This window comes from Ammospiza nelsoni, chromosome 17, assembly GCF_027579445.1.
Source record: "Ammospiza nelsoni isolate bAmmNel1 chromosome 17, bAmmNel1.pri, whole genome shotgun sequence".
Classification (NCBI taxonomy): domain Eukaryota; kingdom Metazoa; phylum Chordata; class Aves; order Passeriformes; family Passerellidae; genus Ammospiza; species Ammospiza nelsoni.
In genome coordinates, this window is record NC_080649.1 from 2,841,036 (window position 1) to 2,860,368 (window position 19,333).

Here is a 19,333-nt window from a genome sequence, read left to right on the forward strand (position 1 = left end):
TCACCCAGCCCCACTCCAGGCCCCAAACCCACACTGTGCCTGCCCGGGAGCGTTTTCCAAACCCTGTTGGAGCTGTGGCAGCCTTGGAACTGTGCCCATCCCCTGGGGAGCCTGGGCAGTGCCCGAATACCCTCTGGGGGAAGAACTTTTCCCTCATACCCAACCCGACCCTCCCTGGCCCAGCTCCAGCCGCTCCTCTGACTCCCCGTCCATTTCCCAGCCGGACACACCGCTGCCACCCGTGCGGGACCCACGGGAGATGCGGCGAGCTGGCCATCCTTAGCTGACAGCTGGGGTGCTGGGTCGAGGAGCAGCACAGGACGGGGATACTCCGCGCCCCAACCCCTCGGGTTCCGCGGCGGGGCCACACCAGCGAGGGGACACCGAGGCCGCCTCTCCTGAGGGGCACCAGCGCCCGCCCGCCTCACTTCGCCCTCACAGCCGCGCCCAAGAACCGCAAAGCCGTTTCCGCGCGGGGGCCTTAGCCCCGCCCCCACGCGGCGTTGGCCAATGGCGGCGCGGGGGCGGGCCCGGCGGGGCGGCTGCCGGCGGGGCCGCGGCGGGCGGGACTCGCGGGCTCCGCTCGGGCCGGGCCCGCCGGGCTCGCACAGCGCCATGTCCCTGCCCAGAGGTACGAGCGGGCTGGGAGGGCCGGGGGGGAACCGCGGGGCCGGGGATGGTGCCAACCCGCCGGGCGTGGGCTCCCCGCCGCTTCCTCAGCGCGGGCCCCGCTGGTTCCGCAGCCCGGCCGCGCCGCTGGGGCCGGAGCCGCGATGCGCGGGGCTGCGAGCGGGGATGCGCGGAGGAGCCGCGGGGGACGGGGCGAGGCTGCGTTTGGCGTGGGGACAGCGACAAAAACAGGCGGGTTTTGTTTTCCCTGCCTTGAGCTTCCACTCCTCGGGAATCCCGGGCTGGGAGCCCTCGCCGTGGCTCAGGCGGGTGGGAAGGACCGGGCTGGGGTTCCGGGCGTGGGCCGTGTCGCCGCGTGTCGCCGCGTGTCGCCGCGTGTCGGTGTTGGGGCACGGCCGGGAGCCGATGCCGGCGTGTGCCGGGGTTGCCTCGCTGCTTTCCCGCGGTCCCGGCCGCAGAACGTGACCGTGTGTCACCGGGGCTATTGAGGAGCACGGCCGTGACTCAGGTGTCCCCATCGGCAGGTGAGCACCGGCCGGCAGGTATCGGCCTGGGATGGATGGATGGATGGATGGATGGATGGATGGATGGATGGGGACAGTGGCTCTGCCGGTGTCCCGGTGCTCCCCGGAGCCCCATCCGCACACCGGGCAGAGCAGGGAGCGCCCGGAGTGTGGCTGCCGCCTCTCCAATCAGCGGAATAAAATCCGAGGGTTTTTCCCTGATGCTGTGGAAACTCGAAGTCAGGAGCCATGTGAGCAGATGAACGCACCTCCCGTGACTTTTTTTTCTTTTCCACCCCCCCCCCCCCCCGATTTTAAACGCTCCGTGTCTTATCCGGAGGGAATGTGGACCTGAGTTTCCTGTTTGCTGTGTAAGCAGGGGGTGAATCAGCAGCGATTTTCGGAGCTGCTGAGTGGAGCTGCTGACTCACAGGTAGGAGCACATGCCTCCAGCCATCCAGCCTTGGAAGGGATCACCCAGGCTTCTTAAAAGGCTGGGACACCTGAGCCCACACCTTTCCTGGGCTGCTGTGCCGGACCGGCAGATGTGTGCATGGAGGGACGAGGTGAGCCTGGCCCAGGGACCACTTGTTCTCCATGGGAGATGATGCTCAAGCTGAACCTGGAGGATTTTGGGGGAAGCAGCAAGAGGTGATGCCTGGAGGGGCACCTGGGAGCGCGGTGCTGTCCTCAGAGGAGGTTTGGAGCTGCTCTGTGTGTGCAGGTTTCTGTTGGTTGTGATAAACTGGTTCATTCATGCAGTTAAGCTCATGTCCTGTGATGGAGGTATCACACGTGTGCCGAGAGCTCTGAGTCCCTGAGTGACCTGAGCTCCTTTGCTTCCATCAGGGCAGCAGCAGCACGAGGCTGGATCCTGAGCGTGTGGCACACATCTGCCTCCTCTCAGCCTGCCTCTCCTTGCCTTGCACCTGCCTCCCAGGGGGTTTTTCCAGGGATGCTCGCAGGTCTGGCTGTGTGCACCTGCTGCTCGTGGCAGCTGCTTCCCTCTCTTTCAGGCAGCCTGAATTTAAGCTGAATTTCCCTGGTTTTCCTCAGGGAATTTCAGTGAACAGTCTCAGGTTTCCCTTGCTGGTTCTCCTTGGGTTTGTGTTGCTCAGGGTTGTAAACAGAGGCCGCTGGGTCTCTCTTTGGTTGGCTCTTTTTGTGACAGATGCCTTCCAAAACTCACCTGCCGTCACTTTGGCTTAGTCACAGGGCTGTCTCCTGCCTCGGGAGGTTTTTGGGACACGTGGCTGGCCGTGACACTGGTGATAGGAATGGTGCTGTGCCGGGGCTTTGCTCTGCACTAAACATAGCTTGGGAGATAAACACCTTCTGGGGATTTTGTGGAGCTTAGGGAGGACTTTGGCTTTCTTTCTTCCTCTTCCCATTGCTCCTGTCTGCTCGATCCAAGTTATCTCTCAGGATCTTGTATGTGGGAGAACATCTCCTGTGTTATCTCGTGCTGTTGAGGCTGATGTTTACTCACGTATGCAAAATCTCCCTGTTTCCTCAGGTCACCCGAGTTCCCTTGAGCTGTGTCTCATGGCCTGGGTGGCACTGTAGGAGGAAATTGGGAACAAAGCTCTGGAGCTGTCCCTGTGTCCTCCTTGCAGAGCTTTGCAAGGGACACAGCCTCTGTCTGCAGCTTGCAGCGTGTGGCTGGGTGTGATTTTCCAAAAGGTTCCTCCTTTTTCAGGGAATGGATGCTGTGCAGGGAGGGTGTTGTATCCCAGAGGTTAAAGCAGGAGGGGATTGAAGCCTCAGGGAATTTTCACCTTTTGTGTGGGTGCAGGAACACGGTGGAGGATGCAAGGTTTGAGACTCTGGGGATACAAAACCAGGCTGTTGCCTTTTCCCTGGGCCTCAAGGTGTATTTTCTGCATGTGGAAATCCCTGTGCCCATCCCCGGGGCTTTGGCTGTGTCCTGAGTGGCCCCTGATGCCTGGGAAGCACCTCCTGAAGGGACAGGCAGGAATGTGCTGATGGGGGAACAGATGTTTCCCAAAATTTTGGAGTTTGCTGGGAAAAACAGCTGCAGGGATGGAGGGAGGGTGAGTGCATGGGTGGGATCTGGAGGGAGAAGACCTGCTTGTCCTGTCCTGGCTCACCCAGCACTGATGGCTGAGTAATTCAAGTGTTTTTCCTTAGCAAGAGATTGTCCTTTGGGAATAGAGGTGCTGTTGGGCAGAGGGATCAGGATCTGTCTGGAGCCAGGCTGTGCCTCTGGGGAGGCAGCTCTGCTTTACCACAGAGGCTTGGAAAAGCCAGCAGTGAGAAATGCCAGGGCCTGGGGATGAACTGGTGCTTGTTCTCGTGGCACATCTATTCTGGGTGGGTAAATAAGCGGTGGTGCCTTGTCCCTGCCGTGCCCTGGCCGTGCCCTCCGTGGGAGCACACCGCTGTTATGCAACTCAGTCTGTGAATCCAGCACTGTCTCATCTGCCATTCACACTCTTCCAGCTGCCATCCCCAAAAAAAGGCAGCTCTGCCAAAAATGCACGTGTGGGTCGTGGCCTGCTGAAGCAGGACCTTGGCTCTGTCCTGTCCTGGCCAGGCAGAGCAGCCACCAGCCTGGTGTGAGTGCTGGGGGATGTGGGAGCTCTGATCCCATGGAGCCATTATTTAATTGGAGTTGAAGCATCCTGGAGCTCAAATCCAATTAATGGTAACGATCCTGGAGCAAGCACAGCACTTTGCTCCTGCCTTCCTCCTCTGCTGCCACAACGGTGGGTGCCTGGAAAATATCATGCTGGATGTGATAAATATTTAGCTGTGCCTCAGAAATCCATTTCCCTCCCTGGAGGGATGCTTCCCTGCTTTTCTTTTAGTGGATAATGAGTCTCACTGCAGGCTGATCCCTTTGTTTTCCAGCTCTGAGCCGTGGTCCAGGGCTGAGCTGGAGTTTGTTTGCAGAGGTTGTTGTTGCTGGAGGAAACTCATCTGTGCTTTGTAGAGGCTCCCATTGGGAGCAGCTTTCTGGTACTGGTGATTTTGTGCCCCAGAATGACACCTCTGCAGATGTGGGGCTGGCTCTGTGGGTTTTTGGGCAGAAGATGTTTTTTCCTTGTGTTGGTTAATAAGGCACGGCCTGGGCTGGCTGTTTGCTGGGCAAAGAGCTGGGAGAGGAACTTGTGTTGGCCGGGGAGGTGATTTTACTCGATCAACAAAAAGTTTGGGGTTTTGCTGGCGTGACTCAGGACGGCTTGTGGGTTCATGTGGAGCTGGATCTGCCTGCTGCCTCTTGCTGACAAACCTCTGTAGCACAGGTCAAGTGTTAGTCAGGGATTTGGAGTGGGGGAAAGGGCAGGGAGGATTTTTTTTTAATGATGGAAACTGGAATTTTCTGTTGGTTTTTTCCACCTGGGAGATTTTTCATTTCCTCACAGCCTCTTATCTGTGTGGGGGCAATGCTGCAGTGGTGCTGTGGCAGTCCCAGTGTTTGTTGTCCTGAGGAGCTCTGGAATCACTGGGCACAACTGCAGCGATCTCAGGTGTCACAGTGCTGCCTTGTGGCCCCAGTGGGCCTCAGTTTGCCCTGGATCTGAGTCTGCTCCATTTTTGGAGCTGGGACAGGGCTCCCTGTGTGCTCCTTTCTCTTGCAGCCATTTCCCTGCCCAGCAAAAGGCTGGAGCACAGGTGCTGCTTGTGTGGGATGTGGTGGGTTATAGGATTTGGGAAGGGCAAGGGCAGGATTTGGGTAGGGGAGGAAGGAAATCATTGCCTTGTGCTGGGGACCTGCAGTGGGGTGAAGTGAGGATGAGCTGGAGCCCCTCCAGCACCCACTGAGCTGCCATAACCTCCCTCCTCTTGCCTGCTCTGTGCCCAGGGAGGGGCACTGCTGAGTTGATCTGTGCTCTAACCCTTAATTTCATCATTTCAATTTAAATTATTTTGAAAAAAAATTAAAAAGATAAATTTCTACTAAAAGCATAGATTGTAAGAGAAGGCAGGATGAGGAGGAGACAACACTTACCAGAAGTTGTTTGTGGAGCGTTCACCCTTCCTCCCCCCTCACCACCACCAAAGACAAATCTGGGTTTGGAAAGGAAGAAACCTCCAGAGTGCTCAATACAAGTAATTTCCCATCAGAGGCTGCTAACCTTAGCTGTGGTTTGGCTCTGGCATTAGCCAAGCTGCTGATGGAGCTCTCTGAGAATGGCTTGGACCCTTTTCTCCCTGGGATCCTTGTCACCAGTGTTCATCCCTGCTGCTCCTCTCCTGCTGTGGTAGCGCCTTTTGGGAAGTGTAAAAAGCAGCTTTTAATTCTTGTATTTAATTTCTAAACATCTTGGAGGTTTCTCATGAGGAATGCACAAATCCCTGCAGCTGGGATGGGGCCCTGCTAGAACCACATCCTCCCTCAGCATCCACGGGTGATGGCTGTGGATGGGACCAGCAGTGCAGGACAGAGGGACAGGAGGGGAAGCAGCTGTCCTGCAGGGCCTGGCAGGTGACAGTCATGTGTGTGACAGATCATAAACACGCAGGGCTGGTAATGTGCACGGGCTGGGGGTGGCTGAGGGGAGGATGACGGGGTTATCTGGGGTGTGTCAGCTTGTCTGGGCTTGCAGGCCAGTTAGAAACTGCCTTGTGGGGTGTGTGTGTGAATTCCCTCCCAGCTGGGGTCCCGTGGGGATGGCTGGCACAGCACTGGGCTGGCTGCTGTGGATGTGTTAACAGCGGCTTGGAGATGGCAGCAGCCTGACCCTGCTGGCTGGAGGGCGTTTGGCACAGCTGGAGCAGATGTTCCCTCTTGCAGCACAACAGAGAGTGTTCCCTGTCCAAGCTGGTGAAGGACAAACACGCTGCAGGACGGAGGAGTTTTCTGCTGTAGTGTCACAGGCATCTTTTATAAAAAATCCTTTCCTTAGGATTTTTTCCTCCTGAGAAGCTGAGAGGCCTCAGGAACAAAATGTAAACAATGGTTATCTGCTGCTGTGGAATGCAACAGGTGGATCTGTCTCTCTGTCTCATAGAGTTGTTTCTAATTAACGGCCAATCACAGTGAGCTGGCTTGGACTCTTTGTCCAAGACAGAAGCTTTTGTTATCGTTCTTTGCTATTCCATTCTTAGCTAGCCTTCTGATGAAACCTTTTATTCTATTCTTTTAGTATAGTTTTAATGTAATATATATCATAAAATAATAAATCAAGCCTTCTGAAACACGGAGTCAGATCCTCATCTCTTCCCCAATCCAAGAACCCCTGTGAACACCATCACACTGTGGCACCAAGATCTTGCTTTACTCGGTGTGGGAGTGGGAAAGCTGAGGCTTGAGGGGGGAGATGATGCAGCAGCAAAGTGTGCAGCCCTTGGGGTGGCCCCTGTGACTCAGCCCTGAGCGTTGGGGGCATGGCTGCAGGGCTGTGCTGTGCTGCACACACCACGATGTCTTTGCAGCTCGTCACTCGAGGTGACGTGGCTCCTGTGCTTAGGGCCAGATGTGCTCATGCTCAGGGCTTTTGAGGAAAGCTGCTCTGCATAGTTCACAATCCCCTGCTGCTCTGCACCGCTTGGCTTCTCTCCTGACCTGCTGCCAAGTTGCACCCCGGCCAAAGCTGAGATGATCTCGTGCTCATTCGTGGCTTTGGCTGCTCTTTGTCATCTTCCAAACACCTCTGAAAGGTGCTTGGGGGTAGGTGACAGGCCCAGCCCCACGTGCCTGTTTGTAAAACCCCCAGAAAATCCCTGCTGGCACGGGGCAGGGCAGTGTGAGACACCTGTGTGTGCGTGCACGTGTGCTCAGCTGACTGCTGAGGCTTCCCTGGTGTCCCAGAACTAAAATCCTCCACCCTGTGCCAAATCCTGGTGCTGACTGCCTCCCCTGTGTGGTCAGGAAAAGAAAAAAATAAGATATAATTGTACAGAAAGAAGGATGAAGGTGCTGGTGGGTGGGTATGTGCTGGAGGACCAGCCTGGACCTGACCAGCCCCTGTGCCAAGCTCTGTCTGCCTCTCTTTGGCAGCACCCGTTTTCCTTAAGTCTGGAAGCAGCTCCACACTGCTTTAAGGCTGCTAAAAAGAGGGATGTGGTGGGTGTTGTGATGATCTGCTTGTACAGCTCCCTGTGTTCACTCCCTGTTAGCATCTGCAGCCCGTTTCCCTCAGGTTTTTGGTTGATCCCTGCAATTGTTTGGCTTTGGGCATCAGGTGCCCGAGGATGGCTGGTGCCAGCCAGGGCTGGGGGTGTCCTCAGAGCCCAGGATATCTGCAGAGCTGCCTCTTGTGCTTTGCTGATGCTGCTTTCTTACCCAAGAGCAGCTTTTTGCAGGTATTAATTACACCTGTCCCTGCCTGGTTTCTTGAAGGGTTGGAGGAGCTGCCTCCAGAAATAACCAAGCAGAAATTTTTGTGGGTGAATTTCTAATTCTTATCAGCCTTGTGTGTGCTGTGCCGTGCCAAGGTGCTTGAAAACCACTCAGCTTTTCCTCCAGCAGCTCCCCTGTAGGTGTGATGTTTTTGTGTACATTCCAGGTACCTGCGAGAGTTTTCCCCTTAATTTTGGATCCACAAAGGGTTTTGTGTTTGGTAACTGTGGGTTTCCCCAGGGGGTTTTACAGCCTCAGCTCAGTGAGGGAAACCATGTGTAAGCATCCCAGGGACAGGAGGGCAGGGTGTGTTTCCCTTGATCTCAGACAGGTTTGATGTTTCACACAGCTCTTTCCAGCTCCTCTCTGTGACCGTGTTCACAGGGGTTTTTTGGATGAGAGGAGAGACGAGAATGTTGACTCCATGTTCAGAAGGCTTGATTTATTATTTTATGATATATATATATATATATTACATTACAACTATACTAAAAAGAATTAGAAAAGAAAGGTTTCCTCAGAAGGCTAAGCTAAGAATAAAATAGAAAAGAATGATAACAAAAGGCAGCTCTCTCAGACTCTGTCCGAGATAGCTCCGTTTTGATTGGCCATTAATGATAAACATCTAAGAGGGGCCCATCACAGGTGGACCTGTTGCATTCCACAGCAGCAGATAATAATTGTTTACATTTGTTGCTGAAACTTCTCAGCTTCAGCAGGAAAAATCTTAAAGAAAAGATTTTTCACAAAAGATGTCTGCGACACCTCTCCACACATCACCCTGCAGAGAGAGCGCCGCTCCTTTCCCCAGAGCACGGATGTGAGGCTCGCTCTTCTGAGAGGAAAGGGGATTCTTAAAAATTGATTTGCTCTTACTCAAATGGAAATGGTTCTTGGAAGCCCTGAGTGTGCCCCGAGACAGCTGCAGGCTGGGCTGGGCTGAGTCACTGCGAGCTCTTGGGCTGGGATGTGAGCCGGATGCGCCGGGACCAGCCCGGCTGTGGAGACCTCTGCCTTCCTGGGATGGAGAGGCAGCTCTCTAATCTGCCTTTACCAGGAAAAACCTGCAGCTCTCACTTCCCTGAACCCTGGAAAAAGTGCAGTGTGATAGGGTGGATGTGAGAGAGTGACGGAAGGAGGGGAAAGAAGGTCAAACCCACCCAGAGGAGCAGCTGTGGTGGCAAAGCATCGCTGAGCTGTGGGCACGTTTCCTGGGGAGCTTTTCCTTGTAGTGAATCAAAGCTGCCCTGTGGGTACTGGGCAAATCCAGCAGAAAATAAGTGTTTTCCCCACACAGACCTGGTCCAGCCTTTGATAAGAGCCAGGGTGATGCTGGGCAGTGGGGTTGCAGTGTGCTGGTGCTCCAGCCTTTAACTGGGGGGAATTTTTAAGTTTTGCAGCAAGGAGTGTGATGGAACAAAGGAGAGAAATGTTCACAGGTGATTTCTCATGGACCAGCTGGATGTGGGGTTGGTTCTGGGAGTGTGGATGCAGTCTGTCCTGTGGGGCAGAGGAACAGGGATGGGAGGAAGGGCAGGAGGTACATGGTGTGGGCCATAAGGAGGGATGGGTGAGAGAGGCAGGAGAGAGGATTGGCACTGAATATGTATCAAAAAGAGCAAAAATTTGGTGTGGGACAGCAGGAAATGCAGGGAATTGTACTGCAGCACTCTCCTGCTGCTTTCTGTGAGCTGCTGGAACAGCACCCTGCTCCAAAGGGAATAATCCAAGATTTTCTCTGCTCCTGCACCTCAGAGATGTGGTGCTGGCTCAGTGCTGGAGGTCAGGAGTTTTCCTCTGAGGGAGCTCAGGCTGGGGAATAATGTCACTATGAACCCTCTGAGCAGCTGCTTGGCTGCTCCCCGGTGCAGATGCTGCTCTTGAAAGTCCTGCCTGAAATGTGAGGGCCAGGAAAGCACCTGGGTCAGTCTCTTGTTTCTGCCTCTCTCCCAGAGCAGGCAGCTGGGAACGTGAAGGGGTTTTTTTTCACCTCCATAAATTCCATTTTCATAGCAGGTGTCTGCTCTCTTACATCATTTGCAGAGATGACATCACTCTATCCCTGCCCAAAGCAAATGGGAGGGAGGATGGTAGAAATCTTTTTTTTTTTCCTAATTTTTCCTTTTTTAAAAAGCAGAGAGGGGAATATTTTGCTCTCTTGATAAGTTTACAAGGACACCTGGAAGTACTTGAACGATGCCAGTTTGGGTAGAAAAAGTGTCTATTGATGCTGGAGTTGAGTTACTGCTGCCAATTACAAAGTCAAACTATTCCCTTTCCCACTGTGCCTCCTGTCAGGCTGATCTATTCCAAGGACAGTTTGAGTTTTCTCTCCCATCAGGAAACTGTCACTAGCCACTCTCATCAATTCCAAACAGATTTTATTTTTTCATGGTTTACCCTATGGAGTGAGAAATCAAAGGAAGGGGTGATGCTGGTACCTGCTGGCAAGGAGAGGGGCGCAGGTGATGGATGATGCATTTGGTTTTTTTTTAAGTGTGTTCTTTGCTTTTCTCTAAGCATTGTGTCCTTTGCCTTCCCCTGACAATCCCAGGGCATCAGGGCTGGGATTCCTTCCAGATCTTTGTCTCAGGACAAAGCTGAGCATTGAAGAGGTGCAGCCTCAGCCACTGATTTTTTTTGGGGGAAATCCAGTTGAAATGAAGGATGCAAAGGAGGCAGTGTCCATTTTTTTGAGGGAAATCCAATTGAAATGAAGGATGCAAAGGGGCCAGTGTCCATCCCAAAGGATGCTCTGCCTGCACCCCAGCTCAGTTCCTGCTCTGAATAGCTGCCCCTGTGACTGTCCCCACCTTTGCACAGGGGTTTTGCACAAGCTCTGGTGCAAAGCGCCACAACTCTGGCCACGTACCTGTTGTGTCCTGTAATGTCACCATGTCAGTGTCAGCCAGACGGGGCTTCTCAGCTTCCTGAGGGGAGTCTGGCCTCTGGTCACATGTGGGAGTGGAGCCCTTGTGCTCCATTGTCACGGGGCAGGCTGACACATGGGGACAAAATCAAAGGTTTTTTCCAGCCCTCGAGGTTGTGCAGGTAACCTAAAAATACCTCAGGAATGTGGCTGGGCGGTGACATCGTCCCGGGGCTGCCCCAGCGTTATCTGGCTGCTGCACGGAGCCCGGGCGTGGCTCTGAGCCCCGGAGGTGCCTGTGCCAGCGCCTCTGCTTGTCAGACGCTCTGGCTGAGGTGCCCATCCCCAAATTCCTCGCTGGACACCGGGATGTCACATCCTGCTCCCTTGCTCAGTCTCATCTAGAGCTGGTGGCACCGTGGCTGTGACATCCTGCCGTGCTCTGATTGTCCCCAGCCATGGGCTATCTCCTTTCCCATCCAAGGGGATGGGAAGGATAGCACCATTCCCTTTCCACCTGGATTCGGTTCAAAGGCTCCGTTTTCAAGCGGAGTTTCCAGCCTGTGTGTCCCGTGCATGGCTGGGGCATGTGAGGCGTTCCCATGGGATGTGTGGAACAGTGAGCACATCCCAGACTGGGGCAGTGCCTGCCCTGCAGCCTTGACCAGGGAAGCTGCTGCCATTCCTGGGAGATGTGGGCTCATCAGGCAGTGTGTGCTGGGATGGGACAGCCAGCTGGTGCATGGCCTTGTCTCTGAGCAGAGGGAATGAAGTATTCCATGAAAATCAGACTGTGCCCATGGTTGGACAGCAGCTCTACTTAGGGGACAGGTGAATTAATTTTGTGGTCTATCCCATACACACCTATAAAAAGCTCCTTTCCAGCCCCAAATGGGACACTTCTGCTGCTCATGGTAAAGCAGCTCGTCCCCTTCTCCACTCCCTGGCTGTGATGGTGACCCAGCCTTAACTGCAGTGGCCTCGGGAGGGGCTGTGTGTCCACAGGGGAAGGGTGGGGAGAGGGGCCCAGCGTTGGCAGGGCACTGTTTGAGCTCATTGCTGTTTTTGTGGGTGTGCTCTTCCCCTCATTCAAGCCAGCCCCCTGGCAGGAGGCTGCTGGGAGGGATGGGAGCCATCCTTGTCCCTGGCTCTGCCCTGTGCAAGTACCTGAATTCTTCCCAGGGTTTGCTCTCCCAGCATCCCTCACCTGTTTTGGGGTGACATCCCTCATGGGCAGGCTTTGTTAACACCACTTGATGCTTTTTGTTCCCCTGGGATTACCTGTGCCCTATAAAGAACTGGATAATTTCTGGCAAATGGTGCATGCCTGGTTATTCCAACTGCACCAGCAAACCTTTGAAAGAGTTCCCAGCAGTGAGACTTGAAAGGATGGTTGGGTTTGTTTTTATTTCTTCCCTTTTTCCCCCCCCCTTGTTTGTTTACTTTTTAAGATGCTTTTGAGATGTCAGGAAGCTCAGCTTTACACCACCCCTGGTCCTCGGGCGCTGAAACCCAACGGGACAAATTCAAAGGAAATCTTCTTTCCCATCCCACCTGCTGGGTTAGGGACTTTCTGCTCCAGAGCAGCTCTGACTCTGTGGGTGTCTGTGAAGATCCTTGGAGTGTCTGTGTGTCTGGGTGAGAGGGAATTAGCTGTTTATGGAGTGAGTGATGGGAGGGCAGCATCTGAGAGCACTGCTCTCCCCAGGAGCGCTGGGGACGGGTGCTGGTGGCTCTCAGTGCCATCTGCAAGAGCAGCTCCTGCGTCAGCATCCTTTATGTGCTGATGATCTGTGCCTGAAACTATACCCTGGGAGTGGAAATGAGCCTGAGAAAATACCTTCCGCAGTCCTTCTGGGGCTTACATAAACACTATTTAAAATTAGAGCCACTCATTATGTTGGTATGTGCGTTTACCTTGACCTCTGACTTTTCAGCCTGCAAATGTGCCTGGTCCAGGCACAGCCTGGAGTTGGGAGAGAGCTCAGCAGCAAAGCACTGGTAGATTTTCTATAATTAGTTTAAGGTAAAGAATCTGGTACAGTATCTCCCCTCCAGGCTGACAGGGAAATTGAAAACAAAACTGCAGCCTGTCAGAGCTGAGCCTGGCTTTGATCAGGAACATCAGCTTTGGCTTCTGCTGGAGTGGCTTTGAGGGAAAGGGGAAGAGCAGCAATTCTTGGCCGTCGCTTCTCTTGCACGTGCTTGCAGAGAAATGAATGCTTTTATTTTCCCACTCTCCCTTGCTATTTCCCAGCCAAGTGCATGCAGCAATTTATATTTTGCTACCAGAGATGCCGTCTCGGCTGTCACCCTGGAATAGCTGCTGAGCTCCGAGCTGGCATTGTCATGGAACAATATTTCTACTATTTGTTGTGGTAATAGTTGTTAGTGGCAGAGCAATTACCGCGTCACCTGCAGCACAACGAAACGTGACCTCTTTCCATCCCAGCACCCCTTTGGTGCCCAAACCATCGAGCCTGGGCTCTGCTGCTTGGTGCCAGGGCTGTCCTGGAGCAAGGGTCACTCCGGTGGGACGCCTGGGCCTGCAGGCTGGCTCGGAATGGTTGAGTTTGTGGGAAGAGAGCGCGTCCCACCGGGATGCACTTTAGCAATCCAGCGCTTCGGCAGCTCCCGGAGCTGGAGTTTGGCTCCCCACCAGTTTCCTGTTGACGTCACCTGCTATTTCTCTGCTGCAGTTTTTACAACTGTTGAGCTTTCAAGGGTAATCGGAGCCGAGTCCGGCCAACCTCGGCAGCTGCCGATGAGCGAACGCGGCTCTACCTTCCCCAATCCCCCCAGCTTGCCTTGGCTGCTGCTCCCAGCCTTGGGGACCCCCGGGATTTGGGGACACAGGGCTCTGTGAAGCCAGCGGGTGCTTGGGGCCATGCATTCCCACTGAAAGGAATCAGCGGTGCTTGCAAGAAGTGCCGTGCGCTGGATCCTGCGGGAATTTTTTCCCCTCCCTCCTCCAGTCCGCCCCCATCCCTCTCTTGTGCCAGGCGTGCAGGCGCTGCTCTTCATTTCTGGGAAACCATGGACAAGAAGCAAGGTAGATGTTGCAATTTCCAAAACACGTGGTGGGGGAGAGCAAAGGGCTGGTTTTGCTGCTAAAAGGGGCTGTGTAACTTTTCTGGGGTCAATCCACGCGGTTTTGTTTCTCCTGGCTTGGGCAGGGGGTCTCTCTTTGCAGCTGGGGATCTATTTTTAAAGTGCTGGAAAAGTTGCATGTTTTGTGGGGTTAAAACTCTGGCGTTTTAATTGTTTAAAAAAAGAAAAAAAAAAAATCAAATCCAGCATGTCTGAAGGAAAATATGCAGAGGGTGAATCTGGCTTCTGGCTCTGGGGTTGAATTGCATTCCTGGGACGCAGGGTTTTCCAGCAGCTCTTGGTGGCTGTCCCCTGCCTGTTGCACGGGCAAGGTGGGTGCCCACGGCCCCAGCAGTCAGCAGCTGTGATTCAGCACAGGCTGAGAGGCTGGTTTGGGGCTGCAAGGGGCTTTTTGTGCAGCGTGGTTCTTTCCTGCTGCTCGCCGGCGGTTTTGCAGAAGTGCGGAGCGCGCTGACCCGCAGGAGCCCCTCTGCAGCGGGACCTCGGCGGCTGATGAGTGATGGCTCTCAGCAGGTTGAGAGCCCTTTTTCCACTTCCATGGATAGCTTGTTCCACTCCCAACAGTGGAAAACAGCACAAAGCGTGCCTGTGAGGAGCTGGCTCTCATGACCAAGCACCCAAATTCCCCTCTCTGCTCTGTACCCTGCCTCCAATTTATTTCCTTTCTTTTCTTCTTTTTTTTTTTTTTTTTTCCTTCATGCTTTTTTGTTCCAGCTCTTTATTTGCAGCAAGGCTGGAATCCACCCTCCAGCCTTCTGCCCTATCCATGGCATCTGACTCTCCTCCTTGGATCGAGGAGAACTGAGATGCATCCAAAACATTTCCCCCAGCACTAACAAAGCAGCACAGCTCTCAGAGCAGCCTCCCGTGCCCAGGACTTCACCTGGGGCTACAACCAGAGCCCTGGAGAGGCAGTGGTGAGGTTTAATTTCAAAGGTCGACTCAGGCAAATAGTTTTATTTGCAGTTCTTTAGATTGTCCTGTTCATTTCTCTCCGCCCACGCCAGCAGAGTGGGAAGGAAAAACCTCCCGTGGAGAGGTGCAGCTCAGTAGGGCTGAAGTTGGTGGTGGCAAAAATGAGGATTCCGGTGTTGAATTAGGCAGTTCCAGGAAATGTCTGGTGGTTCTTAACTGGTGGTGGTTATAGCATGAGAAAGAATCTCTTTGGGCTTTTTTTTTTTTTTTTTTTTTTTCTCTTTAGGAGGAAATGGTTCCTTTCTTAGCATAAAGGATGCAGTTACGTGCCTGCAGCATCACGTGGGTTGCAATTTCATCCGCACCAGGAACTTCTGTCAGCTAATTTTCCCCTGCCTGGGTGCAGGGCACGGTGCTGTGTGTGTGTCTGTGGCTGGCAGCCCCTTCCTGTGCCCAGAACGGTGCCCTGCCACAAGGTGGGCTCGGGGCTGGCAGGGATAACCAGGACATGTCCCCAAATCGCCTTGTCCTGCTGCTGCCTTTTGGCCTTTGCAGAGGGATCTCTTGAGGGGAATTTATGCTTGCAGACCCCTCTTGCAAGAGCCCAGTGCCCTGGGAAACTGGAGCATTTCCAGGATTTTCAGGTGACAGAAGCAGTTGTGCACATTCTGGCAATTCCTCCTGCAGGGACCCTCTCGGGAGGGATTGTGCTGAGTGTCAGGGGTAGGAGAGGCAGTGCCAGGGACTCTCCAGTGGGAAGGAGCTGACAGCAGCTGCCTGCGGGGGCTGAAGGGCTTGAGTTGCAGGGTCATGTCATGCCCATCCCACTGCCTTGCTGCTTCTCTCTTTTTGGCCTTTTTTTATTCCCTTCCCTGGTTTTTCCTGCATTCTCATTCACCCTGAACGGGGCATGGGCTCTCCCCGGGGAGTGGCACAAGCAGTGGGAGAAGCTTGCAGCAAGGAGTAGCTCAGGCCAGCCTTTGGGAGCTGGAAATCTCATGTCAAATTTTAGGAGAGCTGTAACAAACAAATCCAACCTCTGCCTCAGCTTCCTGGCTGCAGGGCAGCATCCTGGGGGATTTTATTCCATGGGCCGAGCTGGGTTTTCTGCCCTTCACAGGTGGCAAAGTCTGGGAGTGGTGGTGTAATACCTCTGCTTTAATCAGTGCTTTTTCACATTGGAGCTAGGAAATGCCTTTTGGGGCTAAGCAGGACAGGCTGGGAAAGGGATGATTGCTGGTTCCACCTCTGGGAAGTCAAGGGTGGAAGTTTGGGAGTACAGGGTGCCTGTGACAGGAGAGTTCATGGCCAGGGCACATCAAAAGACTCTCCTGTACAGAGCTGGGGGTTTGGAACAGGCAATCTCTGTGTCCCTTGCTGCCCTGGTATCCCATGCTGCAAATCCTGCCTGCAAGCTTGGGCTCTGCTGGACAAGGCACCCTGTGATTCCCAACCCCACCCTGGGTGCTCCCAGCTCCCTCCAACCCCAGAAGGGCTGAGGAAGGGCTCAGGCCACCCTGCAGAGGCTGGCTTGGGTGCCTGTGGACCCTGTGAGTCACGGCCATGGTGCCAGGGGAGCTGCTGGTGGCACAGAAGGCGCTTTGTGCCTGCTCCGCGGGGTTACTATGGCAATTGGGGAGAGGGAGAGCAAACAGATGGAGCAGGATCCCAGCCAGCATGGGGGGATTTCAGGGCTTCGTGTACAGGTCTGGCTGGTAACTGCTTGAGGAGGGGGGGCTGTGTGTGGAGCAGAGACCAAACTGAGTTTTGGAGCAGGTCCTGGGGGTGAAACGCTCAGCACGGGGCAAAATCCATCCCCTGAGTGCCCACAGCAACTCCCCAGCTTGCAGAAGGACTCAGGGGACCCCAGTTTCTAGATTCTGTTCTTGCTCTCCCACACTGAGTAGCAGGAGGCTGGGAGTGGGAAGGGAGGCACTGCTGAACCCACGGACAGGATCGTTCCTCTGGCTCCGTTCTGTGTTTGCTCCCGTCATTGCTCCACTGGGTGTTTTGCCAAGTGCCATCCGTGGGTGTGTGGGGCTATTCATAGTGCCCCTTCCAGCCCTGCTGGGTGGGCAGTGGGGAAGGGAAACTCTGCAGGCTCACAAATTAGAACTTGTGACTGCTCTGACACGGTCAGGTGGTTTCCATCCCAGCGGGACGGGTTTGGGGTGGAGTGGCTCCTGTGCTGCTTTCACTGAGCTGGAAGTTCACATCATGGAAACTGTGCTGGTCTTGGAGACTTTGGCTCAGCTCTGATGCAGGAAAAGTGGCAGATAAGGTGGGGGTGTGGGCTGATCTGCTGATTCCCTCAGCAGGGAGGGATGCTGCTGGTCCTGCAGGTGGGACATTTGCAGTGTGCTGCAGACCCACAACCTCAGTGAGGTTTGCATTTGGGGAAGGTCAGGGCAGGAGAAATGAGTTCCAGGCACCTGTTTTGTCCTGGAGCTGGCAGGGCACAGGGCTGGGGGCTGTCAGAGCTGGGGACATGCTGGCCATGTGTCTCCCTTGTGTCCTGCTGCAGCTGCAGGAGCTGCTGCACGGTGCTGTCTCCTGCTGAAATTGCAGCTCCTCGCTCTCCCCTCCCTTCCCTGGCAGCCTTTGGAGTGCTGGACTTTGTCCACACGCCGGCTCCCAGCAGCCAGGCAGGTGGGAGCTGCTCTGGAAGGCTGTCCAAGGCCACGCTGAGCCTGGAGCACACCTTGGTATTCCTGCTTTGCAATGGATCCTCCAACTGTGTGCAGCCACAGCAGCTTTGGCTGCACAGTGCAGCTGCCCCCTTGTCTCTCCTGGGGGGATCAGGCCCTCCATGCTCTCAGCTGCTGCACTTTCAGCCCCTTGGGGTCAGTTTGTTTTCCCAGGGATGGAATTTTCACCTGCAGGTTTCTGGCCCTGCCTGAGCCCCGTTTCCCTCTGCGGCAGTGGGTGTTGTTATCTCAGGGCTGTTTAAAGGAGGGGGACAAGAGCATCCTCTTGCCAGTCACTCCTGGTGCCTCAGCCCCAGATTTGTGAGGGGTTCACTGCTGGCTGAAGTGAGCTCATGTCTGGTTTTTCCCTATTTTCCATTTGTTATGGATGGGGTGTCCCCTCTCCTGCTGGGACCAACTCCTTCCTTTTGCTGGATTTTGGAGTGCTTTTGTTGGATTTTTGCTGGATGTCTCGTGGTCATTGCTGTCCATGGCAGATCCAGCTCTGGCTCTTCCCAGGAGGGCCAGGCTGGGGCTGGGGCCCTCTGGCTGGGAATGTTTTTTGGGAGCCCTGCACATCACTAATGGCGTGGGGACCTCTTGTGGCTGGAGAAACGGGGATGGGGCCAGGCCTGGCTGTGCTCCCAAAGCCCAGCTGCCTCCCTCTCCTGGAGCTCTGCTGGTCCATGAGCCATGAGGGGCACAGGGCTGCTCTCTGCTTTGGCTGCAGCATGGAGGCTGAGCTGCTGTCTCGTTTTTCTCTTTCAGATTCCAAAGGATCCTTGGAGCCACACAAACCAGGTAAGTGCCCAGCAGAAATTGCAGCTTTCACCCCAGAAAGGGTTTAAATCCCAAAGAGAGGGGACTGTTAATGGCCATGGAGGATAAAGAGCACTTCTGGGGTACAGTGCTTGGCTGCAAGACCTGGAAAATGGTCTCTTAGTGCAATCTTGGCTATTTCTACAGAGCAATGCTCAACAGTGTCATCGAGACCCTCCTGTGCTCTGGCTTTTGCCTGAAATTTTGGGCAGGTGGTCACTGTGACCTTCTTGGCATTTTGCTGACCATGGTGAGGGGTCCAAGCCGTGCATTCCTGCCTAGTAGCTGCTGGGAAAAGGGTGCTCGAAGGAAAAGAAACAAAAATCCATTTGCTCACCTCACTTGTGCATCTTTTCTTGCAGTGAAAGGCAAGAAGAAACGGGACCTGAGGATAACATGTGTCCCCATCAAACCACCCGTGGCCAACACCACGTAAGGATCTCTGCTGCTTGGAGCTTCTCCAGAGCTGCATTTGGCACTTCCCCACAGGGAATGGCCTGTGAAGGGTTCCCAAAATCAGCACAGTTGTTATTTTCTGTGAAGCTGGATGATGAGGAGGAATCGCACACGTGTGTGCAGACATGTGCACAGCGTGTGTGGCTCTGGGAGGTGCCTGTTTGATAGGAAATGTCCCAAAGGCAAAGACTCAGGATCCTCTGGGGAGCTCTTCCCAGTCTTTCTGCCTTGGCTGTGCCAATGCCAAAGGGCAAAGATGTGGTAGAGAGAGGGAATCTGCCTGAGGGAAGAATTTTAATGCAGGGGAAGAGAAGTGGTGGTAGCTGGACCGCAACAGAAACCAGAGGCACAAAGTTGGGGTGTGTTTTACACGACCTGAGTATCAGGTTTAGTTTGAGTTGTTTGCAGCTCCTTACCCTGCTAAAAGGAGGACACAGACATCTTGCACTGTTGTGCTGTTTGGGGCCAGTGCCCAGCAGTATCTCAGGGCGCTGGAATTTCTCCCTGCCCTGTTTGCTTTGAGCTGCTGATGCTTGTTATGCCGTGGGGGAGAGCCTAGGGTAGCAGTGCTTGGTTTGACAAAGAGCAGACTGCTAAAATTCCTCTTCCATGGTGCTCTTCCAAAACACTTTGGGCTGCATCACCACTGCCGAGCCTTGTTTGCCCCAGAAACCTCTTCTAGAGAACTCCAGGAGAGCAGTGAAGGCCCCAAAAGGGAAATATCACTGCTGAAAACCCCAGGTAGAAAGGGGGAGGCAGGGGAGCTCACACAGCCCTGCCCTGCCCTGCCTGTGACAGCCACCTCCTTTGCCCACGGGCACATCTGCCTCTGCTCCTGCCAGGGTTTGAGTTTCCCCTGGAGAAGGCCTCATGCTGGAGTCTGCAGGGCTTTGCATGCCCAGAGGCCGGTGCAAGCTGCCCCCTGCTCCTTCTCTCCCTGCTTTTCAAGCTGCAGTGCAAATATTTGCACAGTGCAAGGCTTTTGCTCAGAGCCCAAAGTACTTCCTTGAGGCTGGAGGCTGCTCTGATGGGA

The 19,333-nt window shown here is 54.4% G+C and overlaps 1 protein-coding gene across 2 annotated transcripts in view; it reads left to right on the plus strand.

Annotated features, from left to right (window-relative positions):
• Window positions 1-583: 583 nt before the first annotated feature.
• Window positions 584-19,333, plus strand: part of MAP2K3 (mitogen-activated protein kinase kinase 3) — a 30,490-nt gene continuing 11,740 nt past the window's right edge. Inside the window, exons 1-3 of one of the 2 annotated variants that reach the window (XM_059484553.1) lie at window positions 584-631; window positions 17,794-17,826; window positions 18,207-18,276. In XM_059484553.1, coding sequence (XP_059340536.1) covers window positions 616-631; window positions 17,794-17,826; window positions 18,207-18,276 — 119 coding nt within the window. In that variant the 5' untranslated portion in view covers window positions 584-615. Of the gene's footprint in view, window positions 632-13,150; window positions 13,365-17,793; window positions 17,827-18,206; window positions 18,277-19,333 lie in introns of those variants that run through there. The other variant, XM_059484552.1, reaches the window with a different exon arrangement.